General features: G+C 49.4%; 1 protein-coding gene across 1 annotated transcript; it reads left to right on the top strand.

Annotated features, from left to right (window-relative positions):
- The first annotated feature begins 308 nt into the window (after window positions 1-308).
- Window positions 309-10,629, top strand: ACCSL (1-aminocyclopropane-1-carboxylate synthase homolog (inactive) like). The gene is given in 14 exon segments (XM_008061822.1): window positions 309-788; window positions 2,013-2,072; window positions 2,453-2,523; window positions 3,187-3,253; window positions 3,687-3,756; window positions 4,707-4,804; window positions 5,060-5,137; window positions 5,490-5,587; window positions 6,670-6,750; window positions 7,497-7,542; window positions 7,647-7,788; window positions 9,007-9,149; window positions 9,235-9,388; window positions 10,547-10,629. Coding segments are annotated over 14 exon segments (1,671 nt in total).
- The last annotated feature ends 4,376 nt before the right edge of the window (window positions 10,630-15,005 follow it).

Genomic DNA, 15,005 nt, shown 5'->3' with positions numbered 1-15,005 from the left:
TTTCTCCTCTCCTTAAAGCAGGCCCTATAGTTCTTAGAACACATTCTAATGCCATTTAAGTAGAGCGCTCTAGTGTCCAGGCTCAGGACCACCTAGACATTGACCTGGAAGGCATGGGCAACTCTTCCCGAAACCATCTGGCCTATGACCAAGGTATGGAAGTGGGACGAGCCAGCCTGAGATCAGGTCTGTCCCCAACCATGCCTGAACCCTGAGGGCCAGGGAGAGTCTCCTTTGCTCCAGCACATGGTCTCTGTTTCTCTGTGGATGCCAGCCAGCCTGCAGAGGCCAATATGAATACCCAGAGTATGAGTCACCGGTCTGACACCCTCCCTGTGCCCTGTGACTAGATGAGGGACCAGGTCCTCAAAAGCCAGAGCACCTACCCTCTGCTGCTGGAGATGACGCTATGCTTACAGCAGACCGTGAAGGAGCACTTCCTGGCGCTGGAAGAATGGACGGATGCTCTAGCCATTTGTGAGCAGAAAGCCCTTCTGGGCTGCTTGGCATGCCAGATGGTCAACCTCCTACAGTTTGGGGCCCCGAGAGGTCTGGGGCTCACAGTGCCTCTCCCTTCCCTGGACTCTAGTGATGATGTCAGAGGCGGACAGGGGGACCAAGTGTCCAAGCAGCCTGACCAGCGGATGCCCCAACTGAGTGATTGTGAAGCTGCCTATGTCAGCCATGACCTATCCAACCGTGGGGTTGACATCTCTATTTTGTGCCAGTCGGGCTTCCGAGACCACAATGCCTACCAAGGAGACAAATTCCATGAGGACACCATCTTGGTGAGAACATGGTGACATCCTCAAGGGCTCTACTCACTGGGATTTGCTGAATCTTGTACCAAGGGCTCTCTGTGCTCTCATTCTTTACATCCCGATGAAATGGACACTGTTGTCTTCTTACAGATAAGGGAATAGTCACAGAAATAAGGTGACATGCCCTAGAAAGTTGGAGAACTGCCCCCATGCCTGAGTTCTCCCTGAATCTCAGCTCTTAGCCACTGAGAGTCAGTCCCTGTGGTCAGAGGGGTGAGTGAGCCTGCTCCTATGGAATTTAGTAAGGAATGTATTCAGTCATTGGGGCACAAACATTCAGATGGTCTGGGAAGATGTCCTAAAGGGTGAATCAGCCATCCATGTGGTGGTAGTGGCCATGACCATGGCTGTGACCCTCTGGAGGAACAGCACATGTAAAAGCTTTAAGGTGGGAGGGGCTTGGAGTGATTGGGAAGGGAGGCCCCTGTAGTGAGGGTGGAGACAATGAGTGCTGTGGCAAGAGGTAGGGGTGGAGAAAGAGGTAGATAGGAGGTGCTAAGATGTTGCCCTAAGGGTGAAAGGGAACTCATGAAAGACTTCCAGCAAACGGGTTTCATAGCAGCTTTCCAGTCAGAGTGCAGAAGACAACACTAGCCATATCGTCCCCCTCTGTTTCCATCTAAGTGATGTACAGCCAATGGCTGTTCCCTTTTCTCGGGGCTGAGTTGGGTATCACCATAGGCCTCTGAGGGACTGCGTCTCTTCCAATAACTTGGAGGGACCTTATGTGTTAGGAGAAATAGCAGAGATGGGTACCAGGTGGGGCCTCTGAGGTCAGATAGGTGGAGTTCTGACTATCACCCAAGGTCACACGATGAGTCGGTTATTAAACTTTTCTGAACTTCACTCTCTAAATTGGGGCTCATATGGAACCTTTTTCTCAGGGGCTAAGGCGACTCACATGAATCTCTTAGTCTAATGTCCAGCGTGTAATAAGAACTCAGGGACTGGTAGATGGGACACAGGTATGAGTTATCTGTATGTCTCTAAAGAGGGGAACTTACATGCTATACAATTTGGGGTTTACGGAAAGTCTTCTAATGCTTAAAGTTGTCCGACGTGGGTTGCATTGTCTCAAGGGACAGTGAGATCTCCACTTGGACTGATCTGAGATGAGCACTTATTGGTGTGATTAAGGGGGTCTTTGTGGAAGGGGCAGGAGGCCTGATCTCGGATTCCTTCCATCTCCAGGGCTTCATTAACCTTGGCACCAGTGAGAACAAGCTCTGTACTGATGTGATGAATGAGACAGTAAGCCATGTTCTGGACTGCACTGGGAGCCATCCCTTCAAGGCCCAATCCCTCTAGAATGTTCCTCAGCACATGGCAGATTCAGGAGTGAGACATAGGAGTTTGGGAAAGGGAGTGAAGAGATTGCTTTTAGAATAGCACTCCAACCACCTGGCTTTGCTGACCAACCAGAGGTGTTCTGTCTGATATGTGGTAGGTAGACTGCCATGGGAGCCTCTGGATAGGGGAGGTTGTCAAGCTCTTCCTGCTGGCATGTCTACTTGTGCAATCCATAACGAGAAGAGGCCACACATGGAGGGCGCACGTGTAAAGCTAGGCACAGACTAGGAGGAGGCCTGTCTTGCCTACTCAGCCTGACTTTACACTCTATTTGTCAACAGTTGAGTCAAAGTGACATGAGCTACACAGATGACGTCCTGCTGTGGTATCCCGATTTCAAAGGACAGCCATTGTAAGTACCTCCAGATCTAAGGTCTCCTGGTGCACAGGCACCTGCCCTTATTTGGGGCAAGAATCAAGGCACTAGATTCTTGGTTGGCTACCGCCCCATTTCTTTGGGTAATAACTTCTAGAAAAACCTCATAAGGAGGCAGCCTAGCATAGTAGGCAAAGCATTGAGTTCCTACCTCCTGGGATGTAAAACCTCTGATCTCCTACCTCCTAGGATCCAGCATCTCTGATCTCCTACCTCTTGGGATCCAGCATCTCTGATTTCCTACCTCCTGGGAGTCAACATCTCTGACTTCCTACCCCTTCGGATTAAAAACCTCTGATTTCCTACCTCCTAGGATCCAACATCTCTGATTTCCTACCTCTGGGATTCAACATCTCTGATTTCCTATCCCTTCAGAAAAAAATCTCTGGTTTCCTACCTCCTGGGATTCAAAACCTCTGATTTCCTGCCTTCTAGGATTCTTGCCCCAACTGTCACTTATTATGTGTCACCTGGAGAGTTGATGGCCTGAGTCAATAGCTCATTCAGGTAAAATGACACTGGACTAGGTAGCAAAGATCCCTTTTAGGTTGGGCCTGCTGCCCTTTGAAAAAGACCACCTACACCACGAGTGAGGAAGGGACTCTGGGAACCACAAGGCCTCTCCGGGTCTGTTTACAGCCTGCTGGAAAAAGTAGCCCAGTTCCTGACTCACTACTGCCATGCCCCTGCCCAGCTTGATCCAGAAAAGCTCTGATCTCCTACCTCCTGGGATCCAGCATCTCTGATTTCCTACCTCCTGGGATTCAACATCTCTGACTTCCTACCCCTTCAGATTAAAAATCTCTGGGTTCCTACCTCCTGGGATCCAAAATCTCTGATTTCCTACCTCCTGGGATTCAACATCTCTGATTTCCTACCCCTTCAGATGAAAAATCTCTGAGTCGGTTTCCCAGCCTCACTGCCATCCTGAGAGGGCTGCATTCTTAGGGGGTGTTGTGTTTTCTAAGGGGTGCAGGGAGAACCGGTGGAGACCCTCAGGACCGGAGCAGAGTGGGGGCCAGTGGGCCCCAGCTGAGGAAGCTCCTGGTGCCTGTCCCTTCCAGCGGGATGGGGACGGTGTGGCTACACCTTCTTATGTGGGAATTGGTTTCTGACTCCTGCCTCTTGTGCCTCGTCTTCAGGTGGTTGTTCTAAAGGGCTGCTGCTCTGTGTTCTCTGCCCTGGCCACGGTTCCGTGTGATCCAGGGGGTGAGTCAGCGGGCTCTGCTTTTCCTCTCAGTGCAACACTGACATGTGGGCAGGAATACACAGGGACTGGGCTTTGGGGAAGAAGAGCATCTCGGCTCAAGGGCTTTCCCCCAAGTTCTGGGACTTCTCCACTGACTAGGACATCTTCTCGTTCTTTCTGTGGGATCAAGGGGTTTGGAGTCTCCACTTAATATGAAAGGGAAACATGATGGTCTTCAAGGAGGTGTACCCCAGGAATGGTGACTGTGAGAGTCAACCTATTGTATGAAGAGCTGGGCTTTGGGGCCCAATGGCAACACAGAACACCCTGGCCATGGGCTAAGAAGATATAGGTTCCTACCTCAAAAAAAAAAAAAGGCTCATTAGTTCTGTACCAGATAAAGCTGGGAGGTCTGTTCTCAATCTCCCTCTAACAGTGTCTGAGCAAGAGGCTCAGATCTTAATGAGCTCTGTGTGTATGGAAGGAAGTAGCCAGGACAGCCCCTTTCACACAAAGGAGTGGGTCCTTGGTGAGCTCATCAGTGAGGCCAAATGGACAGGAAGGAAAGAACATATGAGACCACATGGTCAAGTCATTGCAGCCCTCCTTGTGTATAGACCTTGACCTCTAGTATTTGGTCTGAGCAGATGAGACTTTCCTGAGGACCAGTGCTCTGTCTGCTAGCAAGCCTCACTTGACTGTGCCCTGAATCGAGCCATTCACAGCACTATTCTTCCCTGTTCTCCTTCCCTAGTGTACCCCTCAAAGAGAAAACTAGAGCTTTGCTCCCCAAATAACGTCTATAAGAATGGATAACTTATAGCACTTGAGCCTACTAACACGAATCCCCAGGTAGAAGGGATTGCCAAACGGACCTTTTCTGTCGGTCACTTTGCTGCTAGTCTAGGGGGCCTGGTAGGCGCTGGCTGAGAGACCTTGGACTGACAGCTTTGTCTCCCTGTGCTTCCAGAGGCCTTTCTGGTTCCCACACCCTTCTATGGTGGCTTCGCCTTTAGCTCCTACCTGTAAGAGAAAGTGGAGCTGATTCCTGTCCACCTGGAGAGCGAGGTCAGAATGGGACCCCTTTCCTGCTCAGTCCACTGAGGCAATGAACCATTCTAGGGGCACTCAGAAGGCATAGAGGGGCCTTGCTTTCTACTCATGAGTGATGGTGGGCTGGGGTGGAGAAACCAGGGCAAAGAAGGCATGTGGGACTGGCACCCTGGTCTGAAGGCAAAGGGTTGTTTGTCTACGGCTATGGGAATGAGGAATCAAGGAGAAGCTTTTCAGATAGGTGGTTCTCAGGTGGTGTTCATCTTCCAGATCACCAACACAAGCATCCATCCTTTCCAGCTCACTGTGCACAAGTTGGAGCAACCCCTGCTTGAAGCTAGGCTCAAGGTAAGGGGAAATCATATTCTTGGGGTGGTCACTGCTGGTCCTGAAAGGGGTTGAGTATTGAGACTCCAACACAGCTTGTTCACCGAGACCTGGCAGGCTCTCTTTAGTCAGAAGAGACAGTGAAGGATCCAGGAACGTGACCCTCTAGAAGCCCTGTGCTTTATGGGGACATTATGACAGCCCTTCCTGCTCTCCCTCTGTGAACAGTATAGCAGTTGTGGCTCTAGGACCCTACCTAGGCTTTATTTGGTGTCAAATGTTGGGTGTCCCAACCTGTAAAGTATCCTCGACTGAATTTGGGATAGGCTGTGAATGACTTGTGCTTACTCCCTTATGTTTGGGTTCTTCTTAGGGGAAGATCAGAGCCCTTGCACTGACCAACCCTCAGAATCCTCTGGGTGACATTTACTCCCACGATTCACTGGAGGAACTTCTGACATTTGCCAAGAGGTACGAGTTCCACGCCTTGAGACTAGATGTCTCTAAGAGGCCGTTCCTATCGCTTATAGTCAGGAAGTCAGAACCGGAAGCCATGGACCCTAAATATTCTTATTACACACCATGCTTTGCAGAGTTACATACAGCTGAGATGAAGACCGAGGAAATTGCTCCCATGTGCTTACCACTTCAGGATCTTTGTGCCATTTCCTTTCTGGCCTTTGTGTGGGACATTTACACAACAGTACAGACATTCACATAACAGTCAAAATGTAGCTTTGTTGCATTTCTACTTATTATAGCATAAGCACTTTCCCAGCATCCATTCCCCAAACTAGGGTGGAGCTGCTAAGACAGACTCTCAGTCCTTGTGGGTTTATTTATGTATTTACTTATTTTTTGAGTTGGAGTCTCACTCTTGTCACCCAAGCTGGAGTGCTGTGGCACTCTCACGGCCACCCCAGCCTCGACCTGCTGGGCTTAGGTGATCCTTCCGTCTCAGCCTTCCAAGTAGCTGGAACTACAGATGCATGTCACCATACCCGACTAACTTTTTGGTGATTTATTGTAGAGACAAGGTCTCACCAAGTTGTCCAGTTTGGTCTCCAACCCCAGGTTTAGGCCATCCTCTCGCTTCGGCCTCCCAAAGTGCTGGGATTACAGGCTGAGTGACCGCACCTGAACTGTACCCATCTTTAAAATAAATAAATAAGTAAAGATGACAATACTGTTTTAGGGGGTTATTAGTAGAAGAGATGAGATAAGGTACATTAGCCCACTTAGTGCCACTATTTGAGTCAGACTCCAGGTGGGAGCTCCTGGCTACACCGACTCTGGGATACCTAGCTTCTTCCCTTTGGTCTTGCTCTATGCTTGAATGGTTAGATAAGATTTTCCCAGGTGTCTTTTGGGTCCTATTCCTTACTGGTGCCCCCAAGTCAGGGATAAGGGTCCCTTCTACAACACTCAGAAGGGCTGGATGGGCAGCTGGGGCCATGGGGAGTTCTGATCTGTGTCCACAGAGGATCCTAAGACAGTAAGTTAAGATTACGGAGATGCCAGACCTTGTTTTCCCCTTTTCACTCAACCTGCAGGCACAACCTACACATAATCTTAGATGAGATTTACATGCTGTCTGTGTTTGATGAATCCATCACATTCCACAGCATGGAAAGGTGAGTTGGTCTCAGCTGGAGTAGGGAATGAGACCTGAGGTTCCAGATATACAGGGCGGGTTTATGGACATGAACTTAACTCAGTTGCTAGCACGTGGCTGTTTCAGTGCCTACAGGAGCTGGGATACAAGCAAAACATCACTTTTCCTTCCCAGGTGTCTTTCAGTCTAAATACCATTTTGAATACAAGATAACCTGAGGGCAAGGAAAAATGTGTACTGCTGAAGGTCAAAACACAGCCCCGGAAGGCTAAGGGGTCCGGGCTGGAACTTCTTGATAAACAGAGCCCCGGGAAAGAACAGAAACAGGGCAGAAGTTTCTGAAGGGTAGTGTTTGGCCCTAGCGATGGAATCCCAGCAATCAAAGCAGGGGGAGGGCATGCCTGGCAGAAGGAACAGCTTCACTAATGGTGGGCAGTAAGAGACAGGCACATTCTAGAAATGGTGGGGGAGCTCACTTCTGAAGCACCAGCTGCCAAGAAGGTGGCTGTGAACCTGTCGTAGGAGAGCCACATGTCAGTCTGAGGGTCCTAGACTGTATTCAGTGGGCACCCAGGAGCTGTTCCTAGTTTTTCAGGGCTGCCTTGTATTGACTTCCTAACTTGACTGGAGTTTCTTGAACTTTGGGTCCTGTAGGCCCTGCTGTCTAGGAAGACCCTCAAGTCTCCTTTCCCCTCACAGACCCCAAGTCTTCATCCTTCAGATATTTCTGTTACATAACCCTGACTTTTTTCTCCCCTGCCCCAGGTTGCCTGATCCCAATAAGACCCATGTGATCTGGGGCGCCAGCAAGGTGAGCCCAGCTGCATGGCCTGGGACTTGGGTAGGGAAGGAAGGGAACCCAAGGGTAGAAGGCAGACAAATCAGATATTCCCTCCCTTGCTTCTCTTCCCATAGGATTTCGGCGTCACTGGCTTCCGCTTTGGTGCCCTGTACACCCACAGCAAGGAGGTGGCCTTTGCCATGAGTGCCTTTGGCTATCTCCACAGTCCCTCTGGAATCACCCAGCACAAGCTGGGTCAGCTGCTTCAGGACACAGGTAGTGAGCTCCATCCAGGCCAGCATCTTGACTGGGCCTCATAGCCATGGGGAATTCTAGATTTTCTTGGGTCTCTGACATGCCTTCAATATACTGAGACCCTGGTTATTGTCTGTGGTTACTATGGTTTGACTGCAGCAGGGTGTGAAGTTTGGAGGAGGGCAGGATACAGTTCAGATAGGGTCGTAGGGTGATGATATACGCTGTTCTAAAACACAGGGTGGGCTTTCATTTCTGGATGTCTGGTAGCTTGTGCTCTGCCGGGAAAGGGGATAGCCAATCACACACGTTAAGAGGACAAGGTAAGAACTTCAAAAATCAGCCTTTATGTGGATGTATATTTTTCCTCCACAGTGCCCTGCTTGCTTAGGCAAATATTACCGTAACAAGTCCTGACTCTTCTACTGTAACTTGATCTCGTCTTCCAAGGTGGCCCAAGGAGAGCTGCCACCCGGGCACGTTGGTGTGGCCAGCTCTCTGGCACTTAGACTCATCTTTCCCCTTGGATCCCAAGAGAATGCTGGCCTCACAGGGGCTCCCCCTTTAATGCCATGGGCCAAGTTTAGAGAAGACTCTGTAATTCCCTATAATAGATCAGGTACCAGGTCAGAAGTTTTTTTAAATAGCTGGGATAATAATAACACAAACTAGTATCATATTAGTTGGCTTAGAAAAATGATTTGCCATCAGCTCTGGGAGGGGAAGGAAGCAGATAGGAGACATTCCACTGAATGCTGCCCTACATGGTGCCAGCCTGTTGGATGCTTGGTAGAGACTAGATCCCAGCCCCTTGAACGTGGGCTCTTGACCTTGGATGCACATGGGAGCTCCCCGAGAAGCCCAAATACTGACTTGTGGGCTCCATCCCCAAAGGTTCTGATTGGAATGATGCAGAGGTGTAGCCTGGCCATCAGGGCTTCTAACGGCTCCTTAATTTCAAGACAGCAGCAGCAAGTCCCTTTAGAGGATTGATGACACCTTGTCTCAGGGAGGCAAACTCAAAGGAAACATCCCCACTAGACCCTTGGGAGGCCCAGTGTCGCCACCAGAACCTTGGATAAGAAGTGGGTCTGTTGGGTATGGAAACCATCAGCTCCAACAGTTATTATTGGCTGGAAATCGCTAGCATGAAGCTCAGGTAGGGAGCATTTGGAAAGGAACCCTTTGGTAGATCTCTGCCTCACAATCTGTGACAGTTCTCTTCTTCCACCCCTCCAGAATGGATTGACAAGGTGTACCTGCCCACGAACTGCTCCCGGCTGCTGGCAGCTCACAAGTACATCACCGACAAGTTGAAGGCTCTGAAGATCCCTTTCCACAACTGTGGAGCTGGCTTCGATGTCTAGATTAACTTGAAAAAGGTGAGCTCTAGAACAAAGGTAAGTGTTCTTGGGCAGCCATGCCAGCTGGGACTCGGGCTCAACTCTGCTCCTCTGCCCTCCCTAGTACCTGTACCCATGTACGTTTGAGGAAGAACTGCTTCTCTATCGCTGCTTCCTGGACAACAAGCTGATTTTGACCCGTGGCAAAGCCTACATGTGTAAAGAGCCGGGTTGGTTCCGCCTTGTCTTTGCAGACAAGTTCCCCCTGCTAGAAGTGGGTGAGTAGAGCTGGCCTCCCAATCCGGCATCCTTTAAAGATGCCTTATCAGGCCAGGTGTGGTGACTCATGCCTGTAATCCCAGCACTGTGGGAGGCTGAGGCAAGAGGATTGCCTGAGCCAAGGGGTTTGAGACCAGCCTGGGCAACACGGTGAGGCCTTGTCTCTATAATAAATTAACCAGGCCTGGTGGCATTTAGCAGCTCCAACCCTTCTAGACTGTTTCCTTTTCTGTCTTTAAGGAAGCTCCTTTGTAGACATGAATTTCAGCACCCATCTGTTCATTACATCCTTTGGGTGACTGCCATGGAGTGAGTCATTGGGAGCATACGCTAATTGGTGGTACTCTGCCCTGTGGAGCTGGCAGTGTGGCAGGCGAGGTGGATGGCAGGTGACCATACAAGTCCCTGTATGTCTTATTAGAGTTTGGTTCTCCCGAAGGTGATGGAGGACATGACCTCCATTTAACGATTACTCATTGCCTCGCACTGTCTGCTGGACACTGCTGGGAATATGGCAGCGAGCCATTCACTCTCACGAAGGTTCATGTTGCAGAAGTATCTTTGGGGCCAGTGTGGAGGGTAGGCTGAGTGAGAAGCAAACAGGATGGCCAAGGCCCAGAGCTAGGGTACAGGATTTGATACGAGACATTGAAGTGTCTAGTAGGCTGACATGACAATGACGTTCAAAAACAACCATCAGGGTTGTAACAGGTTAGACTTTGAAATCCAGCCCAAAGACGAATCCCTGCACAAGAGGCTCTCATGGAGCCGGGCTCGGTGGCTCAGCCTGTAATCCCGCGCCTTTGGGAGGCTGAGGTGAGTGGATTGCCTGAGCCCGCGGGTTCAAGACCCGCCTGGGCAGCGAGACCTCATCTCTACAATAAATCAAAAAAATCAGCCGGGCATGGTAGTGCATGCCTGTAGTTCCGGCTACTTGGAAGGCTGAGGCGGAAGGATTGCCGGAGCCCAGCAGGTCGAGGCTGCGGAGGCCGGGAGTGGCCACTGCACTCCAGTCTGGGTGACAGAGTGAGACTCCAACTCAAAAAAAAAAAAAAAGAGGCTCTCATGGTTGACCAACCATGACCTGGGTATATCTGAGGCCCACCTACCAACCCACTAAGTCTTTATTTCTCTCTCTTCTTATCTGGATACTCTAGCCATGGATCGGTTCTGTCAGGCACTGTGGGAGCAGAAGGAGAAAGTGGTAGTGAAACAGCTGGAAGAGGCAATGAGGGAGTAGGCCATCTGTCTCCCAACCAGCGATTCCAGCCCATCACTTGTTCGGGGAGCCTGACAGCAGATAGCCTGGTCCAGAGGAGAGGTACTGAAACAGGTTCTTCGACTGAGCAGTTGGTGGGCCCCTCCAGGAATGGTCTCACCCGACCCAGCCATCAACCTCCTTAAGCTGAGCCTCTGTGTCTTTGGAAGCATTGCATCTTTTTAGTCTTTCCTAGTCATTGTGTATGCAAGGTGATGCTTTTATTGGGGCTATGGTGGGAAGGCCTCGAGGTACCCAGAGAAATCAGGAAGCCCTCTGGGCCCCTATTTAGATGGGTTTATTTTTGTACTCCATGTCAAATAAATTCCAGGTCTGTTTTATTTTGTACTTATGTTTTTAATTATCACCTTTGGATGTGAGATGCTTTTCTGTTCTTTTTTTTTTTTTTTTTTTGAGTTGGAGTCTCACTCTGTCACCCAAACTGGAGTGCAGTGGCCGCTCCCGGCCACCGCAGCCTCGACCTACTGGACTCCGGCGATCCTGTCGCCTCAGCCCTCTGAGTAGCCGGAATTACAGGCATGCACTACCAGGCCCGGCTAATTTTTTTATTTATTGTAGAGACGAGGTCTCGCTGCCCAGGCGGGTCTCGAACCGCGGGCTCAGGCTATCCACTCACCTCAGCCTCCCAAAGGCGCAGGATTACAGGCTGAGCCACCGAGCCTGGCCTTTTCTGTTCTTTATCATCTTTAAATTCTCAGGCAGGTTTTAAGGGAAGAATACTTTGTGAGACGGGCCAGGGAAGGAGTGATCCCTCCCTGATGGAGTACTTTCTAGGTATTGGATGCAATGTTCCACAGTATTCTTATGAAATCACTTCCGCTTCCACGTGACCAGTCAAGAAGCAGGGTGGAGGTGTAATTACAGGTTTCCTGCTTCCAAATACCAGAATTCTTTTCACTTTTGCCTTTCCAAAAGGCTTTTAAAACGAACCTCTTGGTATCTTAGTCTTTCCATGCTGTTATACCAAAGTTCCATAAACTGGGTGGTTTATAAACAAAAATTTATTTCTCACTGTTCCGGCGCTGGAAAGTCCAAGATTAAGGTCCTAGCAGATTTGGCGTCTGGTGAGGGTCCCACCTTCTCGCTGTAACCTCACATGGAGGAATGGGTAAGGGATCTTACTCTGTCTTCCTGAAGTTGCCATGTTTCGGAGGTGGTTAGGTCATGAAGGCAAATGCCTGTCCCAATGCCATCACCCCTAACCACCCCACCTCCTAACACCATCACCTTGGGGGTTCGCATTCATAATCAACACATGAATTTGGGGGTGGGCCATAAGCATTCGGTCCATAGCATCTGGGGTCTTTCTGCTTGCATCTCTAGTAGTTTTAGCCATTCAAATCTCGCCAGCCCGTGTGTTTCTCTGCAAAGCACTTGCATATCTGAGCATGGATGCTGTGAGCAGTGACTACCACCATTTTACAGCTGATGGCTTTGGTTAGTCACTTGGATTTGTGACTCCCTCCCCTGGGTCCAGGTTTCTTATTCTTCAATGACAATTTTCTTCTACTAGCTTTCTTCTCTTTTTCAAAGTTAACAAAAAGGAGCATGTCAACGAATTCTGATTCTTCAAAGTCCTTTACACTAGACAAGATTCTTTACGAATCAACAATGGCTAGTAGAAATACAATGGTCAGTCACTGGAAGCATGCAGGAGCTCACAGGACCAGAAAAGAAGGTCAAGATGGCAACCAGAGATGCTCTTGGGATCTCTCTGTAATAGGAACTAACCAACAGACAGTCTCAGGGGCACTGACCCTGGGATGGAAGAAACCGGAATCATGGCTTCTGTGTAGAAGGGACAGGCTGTTTTTGTCTTCTGTTCTGCTCATGACCCGAATGGTAGGCTGCCAAACCAAGTGTGGGCCACCGGCTGGAATAGAGTTATAAAACCTCAAATATATGACCCAGGGAAGGGGGAGTTCACCTAGAAAAATTCATTAAAAAAACAAAACAAGCCGGGCTCGATGGCTCAGCCTGGAATCCCGCGCCTTTGGGAGGCTGAGGTGAGTGGATTGCCTGAGCCCGTGGGTTCGAGACCCGCCTGGGCAGCGAGACCTCATCTCTACAATAAATCAAAAAATCAGCCGGGCGTGGTAGTGCATGCCTGTAATTCTGGCTACTTGGAAGGCTGAGGCGGAAGGATTGCCGGAGCCCAGCAGGTCGAGGATCGCCGGAGCCCAGCAGACGGGAGCGGCCACTGCCCTCCAGTCTGGGCGACAGAGTGAGACTCCAACTCAAAAAAAAACCAAAAAAAAATCAAACCAAAACTAGGAGATAACAAAAACCCACGTTGCCCAGGCTTCTGAGTGTCATTCTGAGATTTATGTAGGAAGGTGACATGAACCTTAGTTCTTCTACGTGAGGGTGTTCATGCCTGCTTTGAAAGCTGGAGAAGACATGGGAAGGTCTGATGTACATGTCTATGTGTATGGGGTCAAAAGCTTTGAGATATCTTCAGATACTGTGTCAGATGTCCTGACTTTGACTTAAACTGACTGAGTTGGTTTGATTCAAAGTGAGGCAAAATCATCTTTGAAGGTGGCTGCACGTTGTATGATACAGCGCTTGTCAAAGCACATCTGTGTGATGTTGGATAAAGTGATGGGAGAGCGGCCAGGTTTGGTGGCTCAGTGAATGGATTGCCTGAGCTTGCAGATTCGAGACCAGCCCGGGCAACTTAGCGAGACCTCATCTCTACAATAAATAAATAAAAAAAAATTAGCTGGGTATGGTAGTGCTCACCTGTAGTTCTGGCTACTTGGAAGGCTGAGGCAGAAGGATCGCTGGAGCCCAGTGGGTCGACGCTGGAGTGACCGTGAACGTGCCCCTGCACTCCAGCCTGGGCGATGGAGGGGACCCCAACTCAAAAAAAAAGTGATGAGAGGGGATATTCTTGCGTTGTTCTCAATCTTAGCAAGATTCAGTTCCATCTTTCACTCTTAAATATGGTGTTACTGTATTTTTCATACTATCCTTTACCTAATATTGTTTCTTTCTATGACTACTTTGCTGGGAGTTTTGCCGTGAATTTTGTTAGGTGTTTTTATTTGCATCTATAGAGATGATATAATTTTTCTCTTTTAATTATCAAAGTAGTCAATTACATTGATTTTTTTTTTTTTTTTTTGAGTTGGAGTCTCACTCTGTTGCCCAGACTGGAGTGCAGTGGCCGCTCCCGGCCACCGCAGCCTTGACCTGCTGGGCTCCGGCGATCCTTCCGCCTCAGCCTTCCGAGTAGCCGAAATTACAGGCATGCACTACCACGCCCGGCTGATTTTTTGATTTTTATTGTAGAGATGAGGTCTTGGTGCCCAGGCGGGTCTCGAACCCACGGGCTCAGGCAATCTACTCACCTCAGCCTCCCAAAGGCGCGGGATGACAGGCTGAGCCACCGAGCCCGGCTTACATTGATTTTAATTAAAAAAATTCTTTTTGAGTCGGGGTCTCACTTTGTTGCCCAGACTGGAGTGCCGTGGCACAACCATGGCTCCCCACAGTCTCGACCTCCTGGGGTCAGGCGATCCTTCTTTCTCAGCCTCCTGCGCAGTTGGGGCTGCAGGCATATAACACCACGCCTGGTTGATTTTTCGATTTTTTGGTAGAGATGAGGTCTCACTCTGTTGCCCAGGCTGGGCTCGAACTCCTGGTTCTCAAGTCATCCTCCTGCCTCAGGCTTCCAAGGTGCTGGGATTATAGGCGTGAGCCACTGTGCCTGACCGACTGATTTTAATAAAAATGTTAAACCAACTTTACATTCCTGCATTAAGCCCTATTTGGTCATGATGCACCATTCTTTAATACATCATTGAATTGGGTTTGCTATTATAAGAAGTCTTTGATCATAAGGGGCATTGTTCTATAATTCTCTTTTTTTTGTAATGCATTATTGGTTTTGGAATCATGGTTAATACTGGCTTCATAAACGTTTGGGAATAATGTTCCTTCCTCAATTTTTGATGCCAAGATCAGGCCCAGTGGTTCATGCTTGTAATCCCAGCACTTTGGGAGGCAGAGGCGAGAGGATTGCCTGAGAACAGTCTGGGCAACTTGGCGAGACCTTATCTCTAAAATAAATTAAAAAACTAGGCTGGGCGTGGTGGCTCAAATCTGTAATCCCAGTACTTTGGGAAGTCAAGGTGAGAGGATTGCCTGAGCCCAGGGGTTTGAGACCAGCCTGGGCAACTACGTGAGACCTTGTCTCTACAATATATAAAAAGAATTAGCAGGGTGTGGTAGCGGGCACCTGTAGTTCCAGCTACTCGGAAGGCTGAGGCAGAAGGATTGCCTAAGCCCAGCTGGTCGACGCTGGGGTGACCGTGAGTGTGCCACTGCAC

The sequence above is a fragment of the Carlito syrichta genome, unplaced genomic scaffold, assembly GCF_000164805.1.
Source record: "Carlito syrichta isolate Samal-C Ts95f unplaced genomic scaffold, Tarsius_syrichta-2.0.1 Scaffold305622, whole genome shotgun sequence".
Taxonomy (NCBI): Eukaryota; Metazoa; Chordata; class Mammalia; order Primates; family Tarsiidae; genus Carlito; species Carlito syrichta.
Note: the sequence above shows the minus strand (reverse complement) of the source record. Positions and strands in the feature narration are given on the sequence as shown.